The following is a 17,805-nucleotide window of genomic DNA, read 5'->3' on the forward strand; positions in this document are numbered from 1 at the left end:
CGCCCCGGTGTCAGCCGGAGCCGGGGCATGAGCTCAGCGGGGTGCGAGGCACCGGGTGGCACCGGCTGCACCGGGGGTGCCGTTGCAGCCGTCGGGTGCGGGGGGGGTCGCGGCGGGAGGCGGCGAGGCGGGGGGGGGGGGGGTCGCGGTTGCACCGTTAGCGGCACCGAGGGGTGGCAGCCCCGGGGGAGGGGTGTGGCAGCCCCGGGGATGGTGGCAGTCCCGGTGTGCCGGTGCGGGCGGCTCCGGACGCCCCCCCCCCCCCCCAGCATCACTCTACGGAGGGGGGCGGCGGCCGCTTTAAAAATGCAAATCACCCCCCTCCCCGCGCGCGGCGCGGCGGCCTCCTGACCAATGAGAGGCGGCGGCCACTGGCTGCGGTAACCGCTGCCGGGCGCGGCGGCCAATAGCGAGGCGGCGCGGCGGGGAGGGGGCGTGGCCTGAGCGTCCTCCCCCCCGCCCCCGGCGCGGTCCCGGCGCGGAGCGCGCGGCCCGGGGCGGCGGCGGAGCCGAGCGGGGCGGGGGCGGTCCCGCAGGTGAGTGCGGCCCCGCCGGGACCGGGAACCGGGGATCGGGTCCCTCCTCCCGGGGGGAGTGGGGGGGGACACACGACACACAGCAGGGAGCGACCCCCAGCCCCCACCTACCGGGAGCAGGGTGCTGCCCCCCCCCCCCCGCCCTCCATGCAGCCCCCCGCCCGGTGCGTGGGTGCAGCCCCCCCCGCTCCCGCATCCCCCTCGCCGGGACTGGGGTGCAGCCCCCCCACCCCGTGCATAGCTCTTCGGTGCCCCCCCTCAATAAACGCCCTCCGTGTACGTTGCAGCCGCCCCCTCCCCAAAGCGCCGCTCCCGGTGCTGCGGGCAGCGCCCCCCCACCCCCTCCGCCGCGACCCCCCCAGCTCCGCTGCAGGTCCTCGGCATTTTCCCTCCTTTTTTTTTGGGGGGGGGGGACACACACAACACGACACACATCTGCACCCCCGTGCACGCCCTGACCCCCCTTCTCCCTGCACCGGCCTCACTGCCCGGGGGGGGTGTAGGGGCGCACAACCCCCCCCCCCCCACCCCGCGCCCCCCACCCTCACTGAGCATCCCCCGGGCAGGTGCAGCCCTTCCCGGAGCCGGGCGGGATCCGGACACCCCAACCGCCCCCCCCCGGTCCCCTGTTGTCCCCGCCCCGCACCCCTCGGGGGGCCGCCCGCGTCCCCCGCACCCCCCGCCGGTGAAGGTGACCGCTGCGGGTGGCCGGTGCCGATGGGGGGGGGGGGGGCAGGGGGGTCCTTACCGCAGCCCGGCGGGATGCTGCGCCCCCCACCCCCACCCCCGCCCGTTTCCCCCCCTCCCCGTCCCGCTCGGGGACTCGGTGGCCGCTGCCACCTCCGGGGACTTTGGCCGGTGGCGGATTCGCGGCGCTTGTGACCGGCGGCGGGTCGGGGTCCGGCGGGGCCCTGACACCCCCCCTCCCCCGGTGCCCCCCCCCTCTCCCCAGCTTCGCTTCCCCTCCAGCCCCCCAGGGGGAAGCTGGGGAGGCCGCGCTGAGCCCGCCCCGCTCATGACACAGGTGGCTGAGCCTGTGCGGAGGGACGGCTGGAGCCGGGGTGGGGGGAAACACGGAGCGGGTGTCGGGGGGGCTGCGGCGTGCACTAACCCCTCTCTCTTCCCCCCCCCCAGACCCCCGGTGCGCCGAGGATGATCGGGGGGGCCCTGCGAGCCCCACAGCAGCCCAGGGTGAGTGCCCCCCCCCGGCGCCATGCACGATTTTTTGGTTTCCTGTTTTTCTCCGGGGTGGGGGGGTGCGTGTGCACAGCCCCGGGGTCCCCCCCTGCCGAGGGCTCGGGGGGGGCTGCTCCGGTGGGTGACCCCTAGCACGGCTGGGTGCATTTGGGCACGGGTTGGGGGGGGGGTCCCAGATACCTGGGTCCCCATTTTTTGGGGGGAAGGGGCTCCCCTGAGCAGGGAGGGTGCTGGGGGGGTGTGGGGGGGTGATTTTGGGGGGCTGGGGGGGGGGGGGCCACGGGAGCAGCCGCCGCGCAGCAACCGCTCATTCATTATTTAGCTGCGTATCTGGTGTCGGGCCCAAGCGCCACCCCGGTGGCCCCCCCCGGCCTCCCCCCTCTCCCCCCCCCCGGTCCCCCTGGGGTGCCGCACACCGTGGGGAGGGGGCTGCGGTGGTGGTGGCGGCGGGGTGGGGGGGGGCACGGGGAAGCCTGCGGTTTCCATGGCCACGGAGCTGCGCTTTCCCGGCAAAAAGGATAAATATCAACGGGTGCAGGCATGGTGTGGGGGGGTCCCCGCTGAACACCCCCCCCGGTAAGGGCCAGGTGTGTCCCCAGGGCACCGGGAGCTGAGCTGTGGGTCCCCGCGCCGCTGTGTGTCCCCCCCCCCCGCTCCAAGATGTCTTACTTCACCGAGCACTTCTGGGTAAGCCAGGACCCCCACCCATGGGTGCCCCCCACCCTCTGGGGCTTGCTGCAGGGGGGGCCCTCAGCCTTGAGGGGGGGGGGGTTCATTGCCGCCAGTAATTTTGCAAGGCCCGATGCTTCCGTTAACGGCGCGAATTAATTGCTGCTGGGCGGGGGGAGCGATGGGTGCGGGTCCCCGGGGGGGTCCCCCGGCCGCGGTGCCGACCCCGGCCCCATTGTCCCCGCGGGGACCCCGGTCCCGGTGCCACAGCAGGGGGGGGGAAGTTCATCGTGCCGCGGGGGCACGGAGCGCGGCCGGTGCTTCCTGGTTTGTCTGGCAGCTGCCTCCATCTTCCCCTTCCCCCTGCCTCAGTTTCCCCAGGTGGGGCCACGCTGCTGGGGAGGGGGGGTGGGGGAAAGCCCCCACCCCCGCCTCCCCGTCTGCTGAGGGTGGGGAACAGGCAGCACCCAAAATAGCACCCGGTATCAGGGCTCAGCCCCCCCCTTCCTGCCCCGGCAACCCCAGGGGAAGCCAGGCATTGGGGGCACCCCCACCCCACTCTGGCCGGCACGGCCTCTGGCAGGGGTGGGGGGCTCCGCACCCCCCTGTGCACCCAGGGAGGGCCGGGGGCGGGGGGGTCTGGACTACCGTGCCCTGTTTGGGGTGTTTTCAGCCCAAATGGTGCTCCTGGCGGTGGCACTGTCCCGGAGGAGGGGGAGCTGGGGGGGGGGGCCCTACGCCATGGGGTGCTGGGTGGGTTTTGGGGGGCTGAGGGCGGTCCCCCGGCAGGGCGAGAAGAACCACGGCTTCGACGTGCTCTACCACAACATGAAGCATGGGCAGATATCCACCAAGGAGCTGGCTGACTTTGTCCGTGAGAGGTACCGGGGGCGGCAGGGGGGGGGGAACCGGGGGACAGATGACAACACACGGGATGGCCGGGGGGGCGGGGGGATTGTCCATGGCATCACCGAGCTCCGTCCCCAGGGCTGCCATCGAGGAGAACTACGCCAAGGCCATGGTGAAGCTGTCTAAGATGGCCACCAACGGGACGCAACTGGGGTAAGAATGGCTCTGGCGGGGGGGGTGGGGGGGTCCAGAGCACCCCGAGGGGAGAGGGACCCCGCTCATCCTTGCCCGTGTGTTGTCTGTCCGTCCCGTCCCGTCCCGTCCTGTCCTGTCCCCCCCCCAGGACTTTTGCGCCGCTCTGGGAGGTTTTCCGCATCTCCTCGGACAAGCTGGCCCTGTGCCACCTGGAGCTGATGAAGAAGCTGCACGACCTCATCAAGGAGATCTCGCGCTACGGCGAGGAGCAAGGCCGGGTCCACAAGAAGGTACCCCATCCTCCCCCCACCCCCCCTACACACCCAAAACCCCCTTGCCCACCCCTCCTGTGTCGTGTCCCGTCCCCCCAGTCCAAGGAGGAGGTGTCGGGGACGCTGGAGGCCGTCCAGCTGCTGCACGGGGTGGCCCAGCTGCTGCCCAAGTCCAAGGAGAGCTACCACAGCAAGTGCCAGGAGTACGAGCGGCTCCGCAAGGAGGGCACCAGCCAGAAGGAGATCGATAAGGTGAGACCCGATATGTCCCCCCCGTAATGGTCCTTGTCCCCTGTGATGGTCCTTTCCTCCCCTCGACTCACCCCGGTGGTCCCTGTCCCCCTCCGGCTGATGGCCACCGCTTGGTCCCGCAGGCAGAGCTCAAGTCCAAGAAGGCGGGCGAGGCGCTGCGGCGGGCGGTGGAGAAGTACAACGCTGCCCGGGCCGACTTCGAGCAGAGGATGCTGGATTCGGCCGCGGTGGGCAGCCCCCCGGGGAGGGGTGGGGGGGACGGGCAGGAGCGGGGCTCGCGGCTGTGGTGGCACAGGCCAGGCTGGTCCTTGGGGACGTGTCACCCTGGCTGAGCCCTGCTCCTTGGGGATGCCATACCCCCAAATCCTTGGGGTATGTGGGGATACCCCTCCTTGGGGATGCTGGTCCTTGGGGACGTGCCACCCTGGCTGAGCTCCCCTCCCTGGGGACGTGCCACCCTGGCTCCTTGAGGATGCCAAACTCTGTGGATGCCCCTCCCTGGGGATGCTGGTCCTTGGGGACGTGTCACCCTGGCTGAGCCCTGCTCCTTGGGGATGCCATACCCCAAAATCCTTGGGGTATGTGGGGATACCCCTCCCTGGGGATGCTGGTCCTTGGGGACGTGCCACCCTGGCTGAGCTCCCCTCCCTGGGGACGTGCCACCCTGGCTCCTTGAGGATGCCAAACTCTGGGGATGCGCCTCCCTGGGGATGCTGGTCCTTGGGGACACGCCAGCCTGAGAACCCCCTCCATGGTGACGCCAGCCCGTGGGGATGTGCCACCCTGGATGAGCCCCATTCCCTATGGATGTGCCAGCTTGGATGAGCCCCGTTTCCTGGGGATGCTGAGCCCTGGGGACGCGCCACCCTGGCTGAGCCCCACTCCTTGGGGACATGCCACCCTGTCTGAGCTCCCTTCCCTGGGGACATGCCACCCTGGCTAAAACCGCCCCCTCCCCGCCCCCCGTCTCCGTCCCCAAACCCAGCGCTTCCAGGAGGTGGAAGAAGCCCATCTACGCCACATGAAGGGTCTCATCGGCTCCTACTCCCACTCCGTGGAGGACACCCACGTCCAGATCGGGCAGGTGAGCGCTCAGGGAAGGGTGACAGGATGGGGACAACCCCGTACCATGTGTGTGTCCCCCGTCCCGTCCCGCTCCCCCCTTCCCATTTATATATATATATATATATATATTTTTATTTTTTTTTTCTTTTTATCCCCCAGGTGCACGAGGAATTCAAGCAAAACGTGGAGAACATCGGCACCGAGATGCTGCTGCGGAGGTTCGCCGAGAGCAAGGGCACGGGGCGAGAGCGACCAGGTGAGGTTTGTGGGTAGCATCCCGGTGGGCTTCCCCCCCCCACCGGCCCCCACCACCACCACCGCCATTCGCGCGAGGACGACGCTCCCCCTCCTCGCACGAGGGCTCAGCCCTCGTGTGAGGAGGGGGAGCGTCGTCCTCGCGCGAGGATGGAGCCGCGGTGCCGGGCTGATCCCGCTCTCGGTGGCAGGAGTGTTGGATTTCGACGAGTACCGGCTGGCCCCAACGCTGGAAGGCAAGTACGTCTGCAGCCAGCAGCCCCACGCCGGGGATTTTTTTTTTTTTTTGGGGGGGGGGTGAGCAGGGGGGGGTGGGGGGGGGGGTGCGTTGGAGGGGGCTGCTCACCGCTCTCTGCCCCACTTCCCCAGGACCCAAGAGGAGCCGGAGTAAAGCTTTCCGTATCCCTGGGTTGAGCCGTAAGGAGAGGGATCGTGATGCTGTGTAAGGTCCCCGCATCCCTGTGTTCCGCGTTATTGCATCCCTGTATCCCCATGTTGTGCATCCCTGTATCCCCGTGTTCCACGTCCCTGTATCCCTGCATGCCCATGTCCTGTATCCCTCATCCCTCTATCCCTGCATCAGTGTGCCTGCATCCCTCTATCCCGCATCCCTGTATCCCCGTGTTCCGCATCCCTGTATCCCCGTGTTCCACATCCCTGTATCCCTGCATGCCCATGTCCCGTATCCCTGTGTTCTGTGTCCCTGCATCCCTGTATCCCTGTGTTCCGCATTCCTGCATCCCTGTATCCTGTATCCCTGCATCCCTGTATCCCCATGTTCCACGTCCCTGTATCCTTGCATGCCCCTGTCCTGTATCCCTGTGTTCTGTGTCCCTGCATCCCTGTATCCCTGTGTTCTGCGTTCCTGCATCCCTGTATCCCGTATCCCTGCATCCCTGTATCCCCGTGTTCCACGTCCCTGTATCCCTGCATGCCCATGTCCCGTATCCCTGTGTTCTGTGTCTCTGCATCCCTGTATCCCTGTGTTCCACATTCCTGCATCCCTGTATCCCTGTGTCCTATATCCCCATGTTCCATGTCCCTGTATCCCTGCATGCCCATGTCCTGTATCCCTGTGTTCTATGTCCCTGTGTTCTGCATCCCTATGTTCTGCACCCCTGTATCCAGACATCCCTGTATCCCCATGTTCCATGTCCCTGTATCCCTGCATCCCTGTGTCCTGCATCCCTTTATCCCTGCATCCTCATGTTCTGCGTCCCTGCATCCCTGTATCCCCATGTTCCATGTCCCTGTATCCCGTTATGCCCATGTCTGTGTTCCTGCCTCCCTGTGTCCCGCATCCCTTTATCCCTGCATCCTGATGTTCTGCATCCCTGTATCCCCGTGTTCCATGTCCCCGTATCCCTGCATGCCCGTGTCCCGTATCCCTGCATCCCCGTGTCCTGCATCCCTTCGCTGCTTCGGGAACTAACGCTGCCCCTGTCGTTCCCCAGGGAATCCCCGGATGCCGAGGTGGTGAGTATCCCACTGCCAGCCCCGGGGTCGGGTTTTTTTCCGTACTGGGAGGACTGGGGAGCGAGCGCCTCTCCGAGCGTGTCTCCCCGCAGGGCTGCCCGGAGGTGGACGAGGACGGCTTCACCGTGCGCCCCGACATCGCCCACAGTATCCTTGTGCTGGGGGGTGGGGGGGGGTGTGTGTGTATGTGATTTTTGGGGTGTCCGGGGCGGGGAGGGGGGTGTCCGAGCATTGGGTGTTGCCTTGACGGGGGCTCAGCCGAGGCGGAGAACCACGTCTGCCCCTCCAGCGACTCCGACTACGACGAGGACGAACCCCGCAAGTTTTACGTCCACATCAAGCCGGTGCAGCCCCGGGAGGCGGCCGGCAGCGCCGAGGCCACCATGGAGCAGCTCAAGGCCACCGTGGGGAACCTCATCCTGCCCCCCAGCTTCGGGGTGAGCCTCACGGCGTGGGGGGGGGGGGGGGCCACGGGGTCCCCAGGGACTGTGCCAGGGCCAACTTGACCCCCTGTCCCCCTTCTCTTGCAGGGCACCGTCAAGCGCCAGTCGTCCCGTAAGTGCCACCGCGGGGGCTCGGCGTGACTTGAGGGTCCCCCGGGCTCTGTGTCCCCTAACGCTGCCTGTCCCTGTCCCTCCGCAGGGCACGTGGCGTCTCTGACCCCAGCCTCAAGCGACGCGGACCCCGAGGGGACGCTGGCAGCAGGTGAGAGCGTGCAGGGGGGGTCGCGGGGATGCCGGGGGCGGGGAGGGGGGGGGGGTTGTCCTGCGGTGCGGTGGCTCCGCAACCCCTCGCGTGTCCCCTCTCCCCGCAGGTGACGGTGCAGGGAGGGGGTGCCCGGCGGCGCAGGTGAACAGGTACGGGGCAGGGAGGGAGCGGGGCGCCGTGGGGCGGTGCACCCCGCGCTGCCGCCCCCCAGCCCCCCTCCACGGTGGGGTCCCGGGGGACACTGAGCAGCCCTCTCTGTCCCCGCTGCAGTGGCCCCGGCAAAGCCCCTCCGGACGCGGTGCCCCCCGCCGCTCTCTTCGGGCCCCCGCTGGAATCGGCTTTCGAAGCAGAGGATTTCCCGGGTGAGGATTTTGGGGCGGGGAGGGGGGGTGGGTGTCAGGGAGGGGGGTGAGGGATGGGGGACCCCGGCGTTTGGTGCGCTACGGCCCCCTCCTCCCCTCTCCCCCACACCGCAGTGCTCTGACACGGGGGTCTCCCTGCAGCCCCCCGCGCCTACGTCCTCACCTCCTCCTCCTCCCCCTTCTCCTCTTCCTCCCCGGAGAACGTGGAGGATTCGGGATTGGACTCGCCCTCGCACCCCGCGCCCGGACCCTCCCCAGACTCCAGACCCTGGACCCCGCAGCCGGGGACGCCGCAGAGCCCCCTCCCCAAGCGGGGTGGCCTGCTGGACCCCCCCCCACCGCCACCGCCGCCGCCTGCTACCCGGGACCCCGGTGCCTGGGTGCCGCGGCCCCGCAGCCCCGCCGGCCGCCTCCCCGAGCCCCCCGGCTTCGCCGTCTTCAGCGGCCCCGGGGCCGAGGGGCTGTGGGAGGACGTGGGGACGGTGCCCCGGGGACGCAGCCGCTGTCCCAGCGGCCCCGCGCCCCGCGAAGCCCCCTCGCCCGACCCTTTCGGGGAGCCCCTGCCATGGGTCAGACCCCGCAGCCCCAGTGGGGACCAGCCCCCGCTGCCCCGTCCTTCCTCCAACTCGGCCTCTTCCTCCTCCTCCTCCCCGGCCCCCCAAAGCGGGGGGGAGTCCTCCAGCCCCTCTCCGTGGACCTGCCAAGGGTCGGGGATGAGGCTGACCGAGGGCAGCACGACGGCGGCTCCCCAGCCGCAGCCAGAGCCGGGTGAGTGGCAGGGGTGCAGGAATTGCCCCCCTTACCCTTAACTCTGCCCCCCCTTACCCTTAACTCTGCCCCCCCTTACCCTTAACTCTGTCCCACCACCGCCCCCCCCCCCCAGCTGGGCGCAGGATCTCACCCACCCCCGGCTCAGCTGAGAACAGGGCTGAGACCTGCCAAGCTCGTGGCACTGATGAGACCCTGCTGGAGCCCCTTTTTGGGGGGGGTGGGGGGTCCTGCCATGGCAGATCTTTCCTCACCCCCCGACTTGTGTCTCCCCCGCTAGATGCTCTCCCTGCCCGGCCCAGTGCGGCCCCCCGGGAGGTCCCGCTGGTGGCCCCCCCTCGCCGCTCCCGCACGAAGAGGCCGGTGGCCAGCCTGGCTGCGGGCAGCAACACCGACCTGGTGCGTGGCCAGGGGGAACGGGGCCGGGCTGCGGGACCCCCATGGTGGGGGCCAGACCCGGACAGCCCCCACCACCACCCCCCCACACCTTTCCCGACGCCGTCTTGCCTTGCAGTCGCGCTCGCTGAGCCCCTCGCCCTCCTGGAGCTGCGGCCCCTCGCACTCGGCGCCCGCCAGCCTGGGCGAGCGGGGCTTCTTCGCCGTCTCCCAGCCAGCACTCGGTGGGTCCATGGGGTGATTCGTGGGGTGTGGGGGGGGTCCCATCCAGGCTCTGACGCCGTCTGCCCCCCCCAGGGCTGTCGCGGGGTCCCAGCCCCGTGGTGCTGGGCTCACAGGACGCGCTCCCCGTGGCCACCGCCTTCACCGAGTACGTCCACGCGTACTTCAAGGGGCACGATGCCGACAGGTATGGGGGTCCCCCGGGGGGTCAGTGTCCCCCTCCCCAGCTGCCGTGTCCTGCCTGGGGTATCCGCTGACCCCCGGCCTGTCCCCGGCAGCTGCCTGGTGAAGGTGACGGGGGAGCTCACCATGTCCTTCCCTGCTGGCATCGTCCGCGTCTTCAGCGGCAGCATGGCCCCCCCCGTGCTCAGCTTCCGCCTGCTCAACGCCGCAGCCATCGAGCAGTTCCTGCCCAACGCCGAGCTGCTCTACAGGTGCGGGGACACGGTGGCTCCGTGGCACCGGCTGCGTAGGGACACCTGGGCTGGGGGGATGCGGTGATGAGGAGCTGGTATTGGGGTACAGGGGGTGCCGGGGGGGTGCAGAGACCTTTAGAAGTGGAGGATGCAACGATGAGGAGCTGGTATTGGGGTACAGGGGGTGCCGGGGGGGGACAGGCACCCTGGGAGGTGGTGGGTGCAGTGATGGGGAGCTGGTATTGGGGTACAGGGGGTACCAGGGGGGATGCAGAGACTTTGGGAGGTGATGGATGCAGTGCTGGGGAGCTGGTATTGGGGTATAGGGGGTGCTGGGGGGGCACAGGCACCCTGGGAGGTGGTGGATGCGATGGTGGGGAGCTGGTATTGGGGTACAGGGGGTGTCTGGGGGGCACAGGCATCCTGGGAGGTGGTGGGTGCAGTGCTGGGGAGCTGGTATTGGGGTACAGGGGGTGCCAGGGGGGCAGGGGTGCCCTGGGCGGTGGTAGATATGGTGATGGGGAGCTGGTGTCGGGGTGCTGGGGGGGCACAGACATCCTGGGAGGTGGTGGGTGCAGTGATGGGGAACTGGTATTGGGGTACAGGGGGGGCCAGGGGGGATGCAGAGACTTTGGGAGGTGATGGATGCAGTGCTGGGGAGCTGGTACTGGGGTATGGGGGGTGCTGGGGGCGCCACAGGCCGCCTGGGAAGTCGTGGATGTGGTGATGGGGAGCTGGTGTTGGGATATAGGGGGTGCTGGGGGGGCACAGGCATCCTGGGAAGTGGTGGATGTGGTGATGGGGAGCTGGTATTAGGGTACAGGGGGTGTCTGGGGGGCACAGGCACCCTGGGAGGTGGTGGATGTGGTGATGGGGAGCTGGTATCAGGGTGATGGTGGGGCACAGGCACCCTGGGAGGTGGTGGGTGCAGTGCTGGGGAGCTGGTATTGGGGTACAGGCAGTGCTGGGGGTCCACTGGCCACCTGGGAGGTGGTGGATGCGGTGATGGGGAGCTGCATGTTGGGGTACAGGGGGTTCTAAGGGGGCCTGAGCACCCTGGGAGCTGGTGAGTGCAGCAACAGGGAGCTGAGTGTCGGCATACTCGGGGTTCCCGGGAAGCCTGGGCATCCTCGGGAGCCGGTGGGTGCAGCGACAGGGAGCTGGGTATTGGGGTGCCGGCTTTCCCGGGGTACCCTGGCACTTTCGCCGCTCTGACCCCGTCCCCGCAGCGACCCGTCCCAGAGCGACCCCAGCACCAAGGACTTCTGGCTGAACATGGCAGCGCTGACCGGGCACCTGCAGAAACAAGCGGAGCAGAGCCCGGCCGCCTCCTACTACAACGTGGCGCTGCTCAAGTACCAGGTGAGCGCGGGACGGGGGGGACACCTGCGACCCCCCAGGTCCCCAACCCAGCTCCTGGGGGCGGGAGGGTGTCGGTGCCTCCCCCCGCCCCAAAACCTCCCTGACCCCCAAAGTTCTCGCGGCTGGGCCCCGGCTCGGCGCCGCTGCGGCTCTGCGTGCGCTGGGACTGCTCGCCGGGCACCACGCGGGTCAGCGTGGAGTACGGCTACAACGCCGGCGCCCTGGCCCTGCCCGTGCCCCTCGCCAACGTCCACGTCCTGCTGCCCGTCGACGAGCCCGTGGCCAACCTGCGCCTGCAGCCCGCGGCCAGCTGGTAAGGGTTGAGGCCGGGGGGGGGGGGGACGACACACGCAGAGGACCAGGGGGTCCCAAATTCCCCCACCTCAGGGTGGGAGATGGGCATCCTGGGCTGGGAAACGGGGGCCCCGGTCTGGGAAATGGGCATCCTGGGCTGGGAATTGGGGACTGTGGGATGGGAAACAGGCATCCTGGTCTGGGAAATGGGGTCCCTGGATTGGAAAACAGGGACCGTGGGCTGGGAAATGGGGACCCTGCACTGGGAAATGCGCATCCTGGTCTGGGAATTGGGGACTGTAGGATGGGAAATGGGGACCGTGGGCTGGGAATTGGGGACTGTAGGATGGGAAACAGGCATCCTGGTCTGGGAAATGGGGACCGTGGGCTGGGAAATGGGCATCCTGGTCTGGGAATTGGGGACTGTAGGATGGGAAATGGGGACCGTGGGCTGGGAATTGGGGACTGTAGGATGGGAAACAGGCATCCTGGTCTGGGAAATGGGGACCGTGGGCTGGGAAATGGGCATCCTGGTCTCGGAATTGGGGACTGTGGGTTGGGAAGTTGGGACTGTGGGATGGGAAACAGGCATCCTGGTCTGGGAAATGGGGTCCCTGGACTGGGAAACAGGGACCGTGGGCTGGGAAATGGGGTCCCTGCACTGGGAAACAGGGACCGTGGGCTGGGAATTGGGGACTGTGGGATGGGAAACAGGCATCCTGGTCTGGGAAATGGGGACCGTGGGCTGGGAAATGGGCATCCTGGTCTGGGAATTGGGGACTTTGGGATGGGAAACAGGCATCCTGGTCTGGGAAATGGGGACCGTGGGCTGGGAAACAGGCATCCTGGTCTGGGAATTGGGGACCGTGGGCTGGGAAACAGGCATCCTGGTCTGGGAAATGGGGACAGTAGGATGGGAAACAGGCATCCTGGTCTGGGAAATGGGGACCGTGGGCTGGGAATTGGGGAACGTGGGATGGGAAATGGGCATCCTGGTCTGGGAAATGGGGTCCCTGGTCTGGGAAACAGGGACCGTGGGCTGGGAAATGGGCATCCTGGACTGGGAAACGGGCATCCTGGGCTGGGAAAAGGGGACCGTGGGCTGGGGAATTGGCATCCTGGTCTGGGAACTGGGGACTGTGGGCTGGGAAACGGGTATCCTGGGCTGGGAAACGGGTATCCTGGGCTGGGAAATGGGGGTGGTGATGGGGTGAGGAAGGCAGGGAAGGGAGGTAGGAGCAAGGGGGGGATGGAGTGGAGCAAGGTGTAGCGGGGGGGAGTTTTAGGGCTCTGGGGGCTTGGGGATGTACCCGCGTCCCCGCAGGAACCTGGAGGAGAAGAGGCTGCTCTGGAGGCTGCTGGACGTCCCCGGTGCCCCGGAGCAGGGAGGTGAGGCTGTGCCCGCCCCGCTGGCAGGGCAGGGGAGCAGGGGCTGGCCCTGGCCCCTGCACACCCCCCACCCTCTCTGCCGTCTCCCCCCCCTCCATCTCCAGGCTGTGGCCGGCTCTCGGCCAGCTGGGAGCCCCTCTGCGGTCCCAGCAAGCCCAGCCCCGTGGCAGCCCAGTTCAGCAGCGAGGGCAGCACGCTGTCGGGCGTCGACGTGGAGCTGGCGAGCGCCGGGTACCGCATGTCGCTGGTCAAGAAGAGGTTTGCTACAGGTAGGGCTGGTGGGGCCCTGGGGCGTGAGGGGTCCCTTCCCCACGGCCCTGGGGGGTGCGGGGTCCTCTCCCCATCCCCTGTGGCCATGGGGTGCATGAAGTCCCTTATTTGGGGTGCCTGGGGTCCCTTCCCTGCTCTCCAGGGGGCATGGGTTCCCTTCCCTGCGTGCAGGAGGTGTTGTTCCCAAGGTGGACAGGGTCCCTTCCCCGCTCCTTGGGGTGCATGGGGTCCCCTCCCTGCTCCCCACGGCCACGGGGTGCATGAGGTCCCTGTCCCGGGGTGGACGGGGTCCCTTCCCCAGGGTATATGGGGTCCTTTCCCTGCTCGCTGGGGTGCACGGGGTCCCTTCCCCGCTCCCCATGGCCACGGGGTGCATGGGGTCCCTGTCCTGGGGTGCACGGGGTCCCTTTCCCAGGGTGCATGGGGTCCCCTCCCTGCTCCCCATGGCCCTGGGGTGCAAGGAGACCCTTCCCCAGGGTACATGGGGTCCTTTCTCCTCTCCTTGCAGTGCACAGGGTCTCTTCCCTGCTCCCCATGGCCCTGGGGTGCAGGGGGTCCCCTCCCTACCACCCCAAGCTCCATTCCCCCCTCACCAGGCGATGCCCGGCCCGGGGAGGGTGTGGGTAGCCCAGTTCGGGGCCGGCATCGAGCCCTGGCCCCTCGGCAGCGACCATCCTCGCAGCAGGCATGTGCCCCCCGTCCTTGCAGCCCTTCCTCACCGCTTTTCCTCCGCAGGGATCTACCTGGCAGGGTCCTGAGCCACCTCCCGCCGGACACTCCGAGCCCCCCTGGGCTTCCCCCTTGGTTGTGTGAACTTGAAACACTGGCCGGAGGCTGGCCGGGGAGGGGGTGCTGCAGGGTGGGGACCCCCTCTTCCTCCTCCTCCTCCTCCTCCTCCTCCTCTCCCTCTGGTCCCCCTGCTCCGTGGTTGTCACCGTGTCGTCTCCTGCTGCCCGGCGGTCGGTCCCCTCCGCCCTCCCCTGTTCTGTGAAGGGAGCAGGAGCTGCTCTTTTATTAAACACTTTATTTTCTAATAACCCCCCCGCCGGCTTCCGCCTGCTTCCTTCTGTGATGCCCATCCCCGGGGCCTCCGGGCTGCTCCTTGGAAACGGGGCTCGGCTGCTGTGCCGTGGCTCCCGGGGGGCTCCGGCGTTGCGAGGCTGGGGGGAAACTGAGGCAGGGAGGCGGCAGCGCTTGGCCGAGCCCTTTCCCTGCGGCCGTGGGGGCGGGTGGGCAGGCAGAGGGTGGCGTGGGGACGCCGGGCCGAGGGAGGACCCCTCCCGGAGGAGAATCATAGAATCATAGAATTGTTGAGGTTGGAAGGGACCTTTAAGATCATCGAGTCCAACCTTTAGCCTACCCTGACAAGAGCCACTTCTAAACCATGTCCCTAAGTGCCCCATCTACCCTTTTTTTAAACACCTCCAGGGATGGTGAATCCACCACCTCCCTGGGCAGCCTGTTCCAATGTTTAATAACCCTTTCAGTGAAAAAATGTCTCCTAATATCTAATCTAAACCTCCCCTGACGTAACTTGAACCCGTTTCCCCTCGTCCTATCACTTGTCACCAGGGAGAAGAGGTCAGCCCCCATCTCTCTACAACCTCCTTTCAGGTAGTTGTAGAGGGTGATAAGGTCTCCCCTCAGCCTCTTCTTCTCCAGGCTGAACAACCCCAGCTCCCTCAGTCGTTCTTCATAAGGTTTGTCCTCCAGACCCCTCGCCAGCTTTGTAGCCCTTCTCTGGACACGCTCCAACACCTCAATGTCCCTCTTGTAGCGAGGGGCCCAAAACTGAACGCAGTACTCGAGGTGGGGCCTCACCAGTGCCGAGTCCAGGGGGATGACCACTTCCCTAGTCCGGCTCACCACACTATTCCTGATACAGGCTAGGATGCTGTTGGCCTTCTTGGCCACCTGGGCACACTGCTGGCTCATATTCAGCCGGCTGTCCACCAACACCCCCAGGTCCTTTTCTGCCGGGCTGCTTTCGAGCCACTCTGCCCCAATCCTGTAGCGCTGCATGAGGTTGTTGTGACCCAAGTGCAGGACCCGGCACTTGGCCTTGTTGAACCTCATACCATTGGTCTCAGCCCATCGGTCCAGCCTGTCCAGATCCCTCTGCAGAGCCAACCTACCCTCAAGCAGATCAACACGCCCGCCCAGCTTAGTGTCATCTGCGAACTTACTGAGGGTGCATTCGATCCCTTCATCCAGATCATTGATAAAGATATTAAAGAGAACCGGCCCCAGCACCGAGCCCTGGGGGACACCACTTGTGACCGGACACCAACTGGATTTAACTCCGTTTACCACCACTCTCTGGGCACGGCCATCCAGCCAGTTTTTTACCCAGCGAAGAGTACACCTGTCCAGGCCATGAGCAGCCAGTTTCTCCAGGAGAATGCTGTGGGAAACGGTGTCAAAAGCTTTGCAAAAATCCAAGTAGATAACATCCACAGCTTTTCCCTCATCCACTAAGTGTGTCACCTTATCATAGAAGGTGATAGATAGGCATGACCTGCCCTTCACAAACCCATGCTGACTGGGCCTGATCACCCTGTTCTCCTGCATGTGCCTTGTAATGGCACCGAGGAGGATCTGTTCCATGACCTTCCCAGGCACCGAGGTCAGACTCACTGGCCTGTAGTTCCCCGGATCCTCCTTCCGGCCCTTCTTGTGGATGGGTGTCACATTTGCTAACCTCCAGTCAGCTGGGACCTCCCCGGTTGTCCAGGACTGCTCATAAATGATACCAAGTGGCCTGGCGAGCACCTCCGCCAGCTCTTTCAATACCCTTGGGTGGATCCCATCCGGCCCCATAGATTTGTGCACCTCCAGGTGCTGAAGCAGGTCCCTCACCATTTCCCTTTGGATTACGGGGGCTTCATTCTGCTCCCCATCCCTGTCTTCTAGTTCAGGGGTCTGGGTGCTCAGGGAACAACTGGTCCTACTGCTGAAGACTGAGGCAAAGGCTTCATTAAGTACCTCAGCCTTTTCCTCATCCTTGGTCACTATGTTGCCGGCCCCATCTACTAGAGGACAGAGATAATCCTTAGTCCTCTTCCTATTGCTAATATATTTATAGAAACTTTTTTTGTTGTCCTTGACAAGAGAAGCCAGGTTTAGCTCTAGCTGGGCTTTGGCCCTCCTGATTTTTTCCCTACATAGCTTAACTACCTCTTTGTAGTCGTCTTGAGTGGCCTGCCCTTCCTTCCAGAGGCCATAGATCCTCTTTTTAAGACTTCCTTCTTGAAAATCATCCAGGCTTCCTGGGCTCCTTTGCCCTGGAGGACTGCCTCCCAGGGGACTTTGTCAACCAGGCTCCTGAAAAGCCCAAAGTCCGCCCTCCGGAAGTCCAAGGTAGCAGTTCTGCTGACCCCTCTCCTTGCTTCTCGCAGAATCGAAAACTCTTATCATTTCATGGTCACTGTTCCCAAGACAGCCTCCAACCTTCACATCCCCCACAAGACCTTCCCTGCTTACAAACCACAGATCCAGCAGGGCACCTTCCCTAGTTGGCTCTCTCACCAGCTGTGTCAAGAAGTTATCCCCAGCACATTCCAGGAACCTTCTAGACTGTTCCCTCCCTGCTGTATTGTATTCCCAGCAGATGTCCGGCAAATTGAAGTCCCCCACGAGGACAAGAGCTCGCGATCTTGAGACTTCGCCCAGAATATTTCATCTGCCTCCTCATCCTGGTTGGGCGGTCCATAACAGACTCCTACTACGATATCCGCCTTGTTAGCCCTGCCCCTGATTCTTACCCAGAAACGCTCAGTCTCATTAGCACCATCATTAAGTTCAAAGCATTCGTAGCACTCCTTAATATACAGGGCCACACCCCCGCCTCGCCTTGCTCACCTATCCTTCCTGAAGAGCCTATAGGCATCCCTGGCAGCACTACAGCTACGTGAGTCATCCCACCACGTCAATCCTGTGCCACTGGGGCCGTGGCACTCCCGGCGCGGGGACAGGTGCGGCGTGAAGATGGCGCTGAGCTGGCGCTGTGACAAGGTACCGGGGCGTTTGAGGGCAGGGGTGTCTTATGGCCCTTTGTGGTACAACTGGGTCTGAGCTGGTGCTCCGGGATGGGGCCACCACCTCAGGCAGGGACTGGCCGGATCCGTCCCCGGCTGGCGGGGCTCTGTGCGGTGCCTGTGGGCAAGCGGCAACTGGGCTCTTGCCGAGGTTCCCGGGGGAACCCCTGTCCTGGAGCTTTCTCTTTGAAGGCGAAGGCTGATGGCAGCAAACCCGGGTGGGCTCCTGGCACCTGGGACCACCCCGTCACCTCCACCCTACGCCTTGAGCTGGCTCTAGCTCCCCGTGCCAGTGGGTCCTGGGGGGCTGCGCGCCCTTGCTGGCCCTCCCCCAGGTTTCGGGGCTGCACCCTGTGTTTGCTTTCCTAAAGGAGAACAGCCCCATCCCGGAACTAGGGGTTTATTGCTCTTTTCGGATCTGCTGCACATTTCCCGGTGCAGCCGGAGGACTCGGGCTCTGCCCTGCCCCTAAGGGTGCCCTGCCCAGCCTGGGCTCTCCCTGCGTGGCAGCAGACACCTTTCTGGGTGCCTGTGGCATGGTGTGACCCTCTGGCACCGGGAAAGCTCCCTTCTCCCCTTCCCGTGCTGGCATCTCCGTGGTCCAGCTCCGCAGGGACGGATGCTGTGCCCTTGCCTGGGGCATCTCTCCGGGTGCGGGTGCCCGGGGGCTGCGGGGGTGGCCGGTGCCGCATCCCTCTCCCCATCTCTTGCAGAGCACGTCCCTGTGGTGCTACAGGCTGGAGCTGTGGGGTCTGGTTGCCGTGGGGCTCCTGGGGCTCTACCTGTTCTACTGCAATGATGGGCTGTGGCTCAGC

The 17,805-nt window shown here is 66.1% G+C and overlaps 1 protein-coding gene across 11 annotated transcripts; it reads left to right on the forward strand.

The window, feature by feature from the left end:
- The first annotated feature begins 443 nt into the window (after window positions 1–443).
- FCHO1 (FCH and mu domain containing endocytic adaptor 1) lies at window positions 444–13,994 on the forward strand. Of its 11 annotated transcripts, none has more exons than XM_074565859.1 (29): window positions 445–536; window positions 1,671–1,727; window positions 2,333–2,420; window positions 3,192–3,283; window positions 3,390–3,464; window positions 3,595–3,736; window positions 3,818–3,970; window positions 4,093–4,197; window positions 4,956–5,054; window positions 5,195–5,291; window positions 5,482–5,526; window positions 5,660–5,732; window positions 6,745–6,766; window positions 6,859–6,913; window positions 7,025–7,203; window positions 7,297–7,321; window positions 7,409–7,471; window positions 7,581–7,623; window positions 7,745–7,836; window positions 7,978–8,604; window positions 8,885–9,003; window positions 9,119–9,224; window positions 9,298–9,409; window positions 9,501–9,656; window positions 10,868–11,000; window positions 11,114–11,313; window positions 12,581–12,683; window positions 12,788–12,952; window positions 13,689–13,994. In XM_074565859.1, the coding sequence occupies exons 3-29, from the start codon at window positions 2,394–2,396 to the stop codon at window positions 13,764–13,766; spliced, it is 3,186 nt and encodes a 1,061-aa protein (XP_074421960.1). In that variant the 5' UTR covers window positions 445–536; window positions 1,671–1,727; window positions 2,333–2,393; the 3' UTR covers window positions 13,767–13,994. The 11 variants fall into 11 exon arrangements, with proteins under 11 accessions (XP_074421955.1, XP_074421953.1, XP_074421960.1 ...); XM_074565860.1 differs by having other exon boundaries at window positions 12,619–12,683; XM_074565861.1 differs by having other exon boundaries at window positions 8,037–8,604.
- Window positions 13,995–17,805: the final 3,811 nt, after the last annotated feature.

The sequence above is a fragment of the Larus michahellis genome, chromosome 23, assembly GCF_964199755.1.
Source record: "Larus michahellis chromosome 23, bLarMic1.1, whole genome shotgun sequence".
NCBI lineage: Eukaryota > Metazoa > Chordata > Aves > Charadriiformes > Laridae > Larus > Larus michahellis.

What these genes read in the sequence shown, in the direction of transcription:
- FCHO1 (XM_074565851.1), top strand. Translation starts at nt 2,394, where the DNA reads ATGTCTTACTTCACCGAGCACTTCTGG. An exon ending in AAGGGGCACGATGCCGACAG is followed by an intron (nt 9,410 to 9,500) that starts GTATGGGGGTCC and finishes TGTCCCCGGCAG; the next exon opens with CTGCCTGGTGAAGGTGACGG. An exon ending in AACGCCGAGCTGCTCTACAG is followed by an intron (nt 9,657 to 10,867) that starts GTGCGGGGACAC and finishes CCGTCCCCGCAG; the next exon opens with CGACCCGTCCCAGAGCGACC.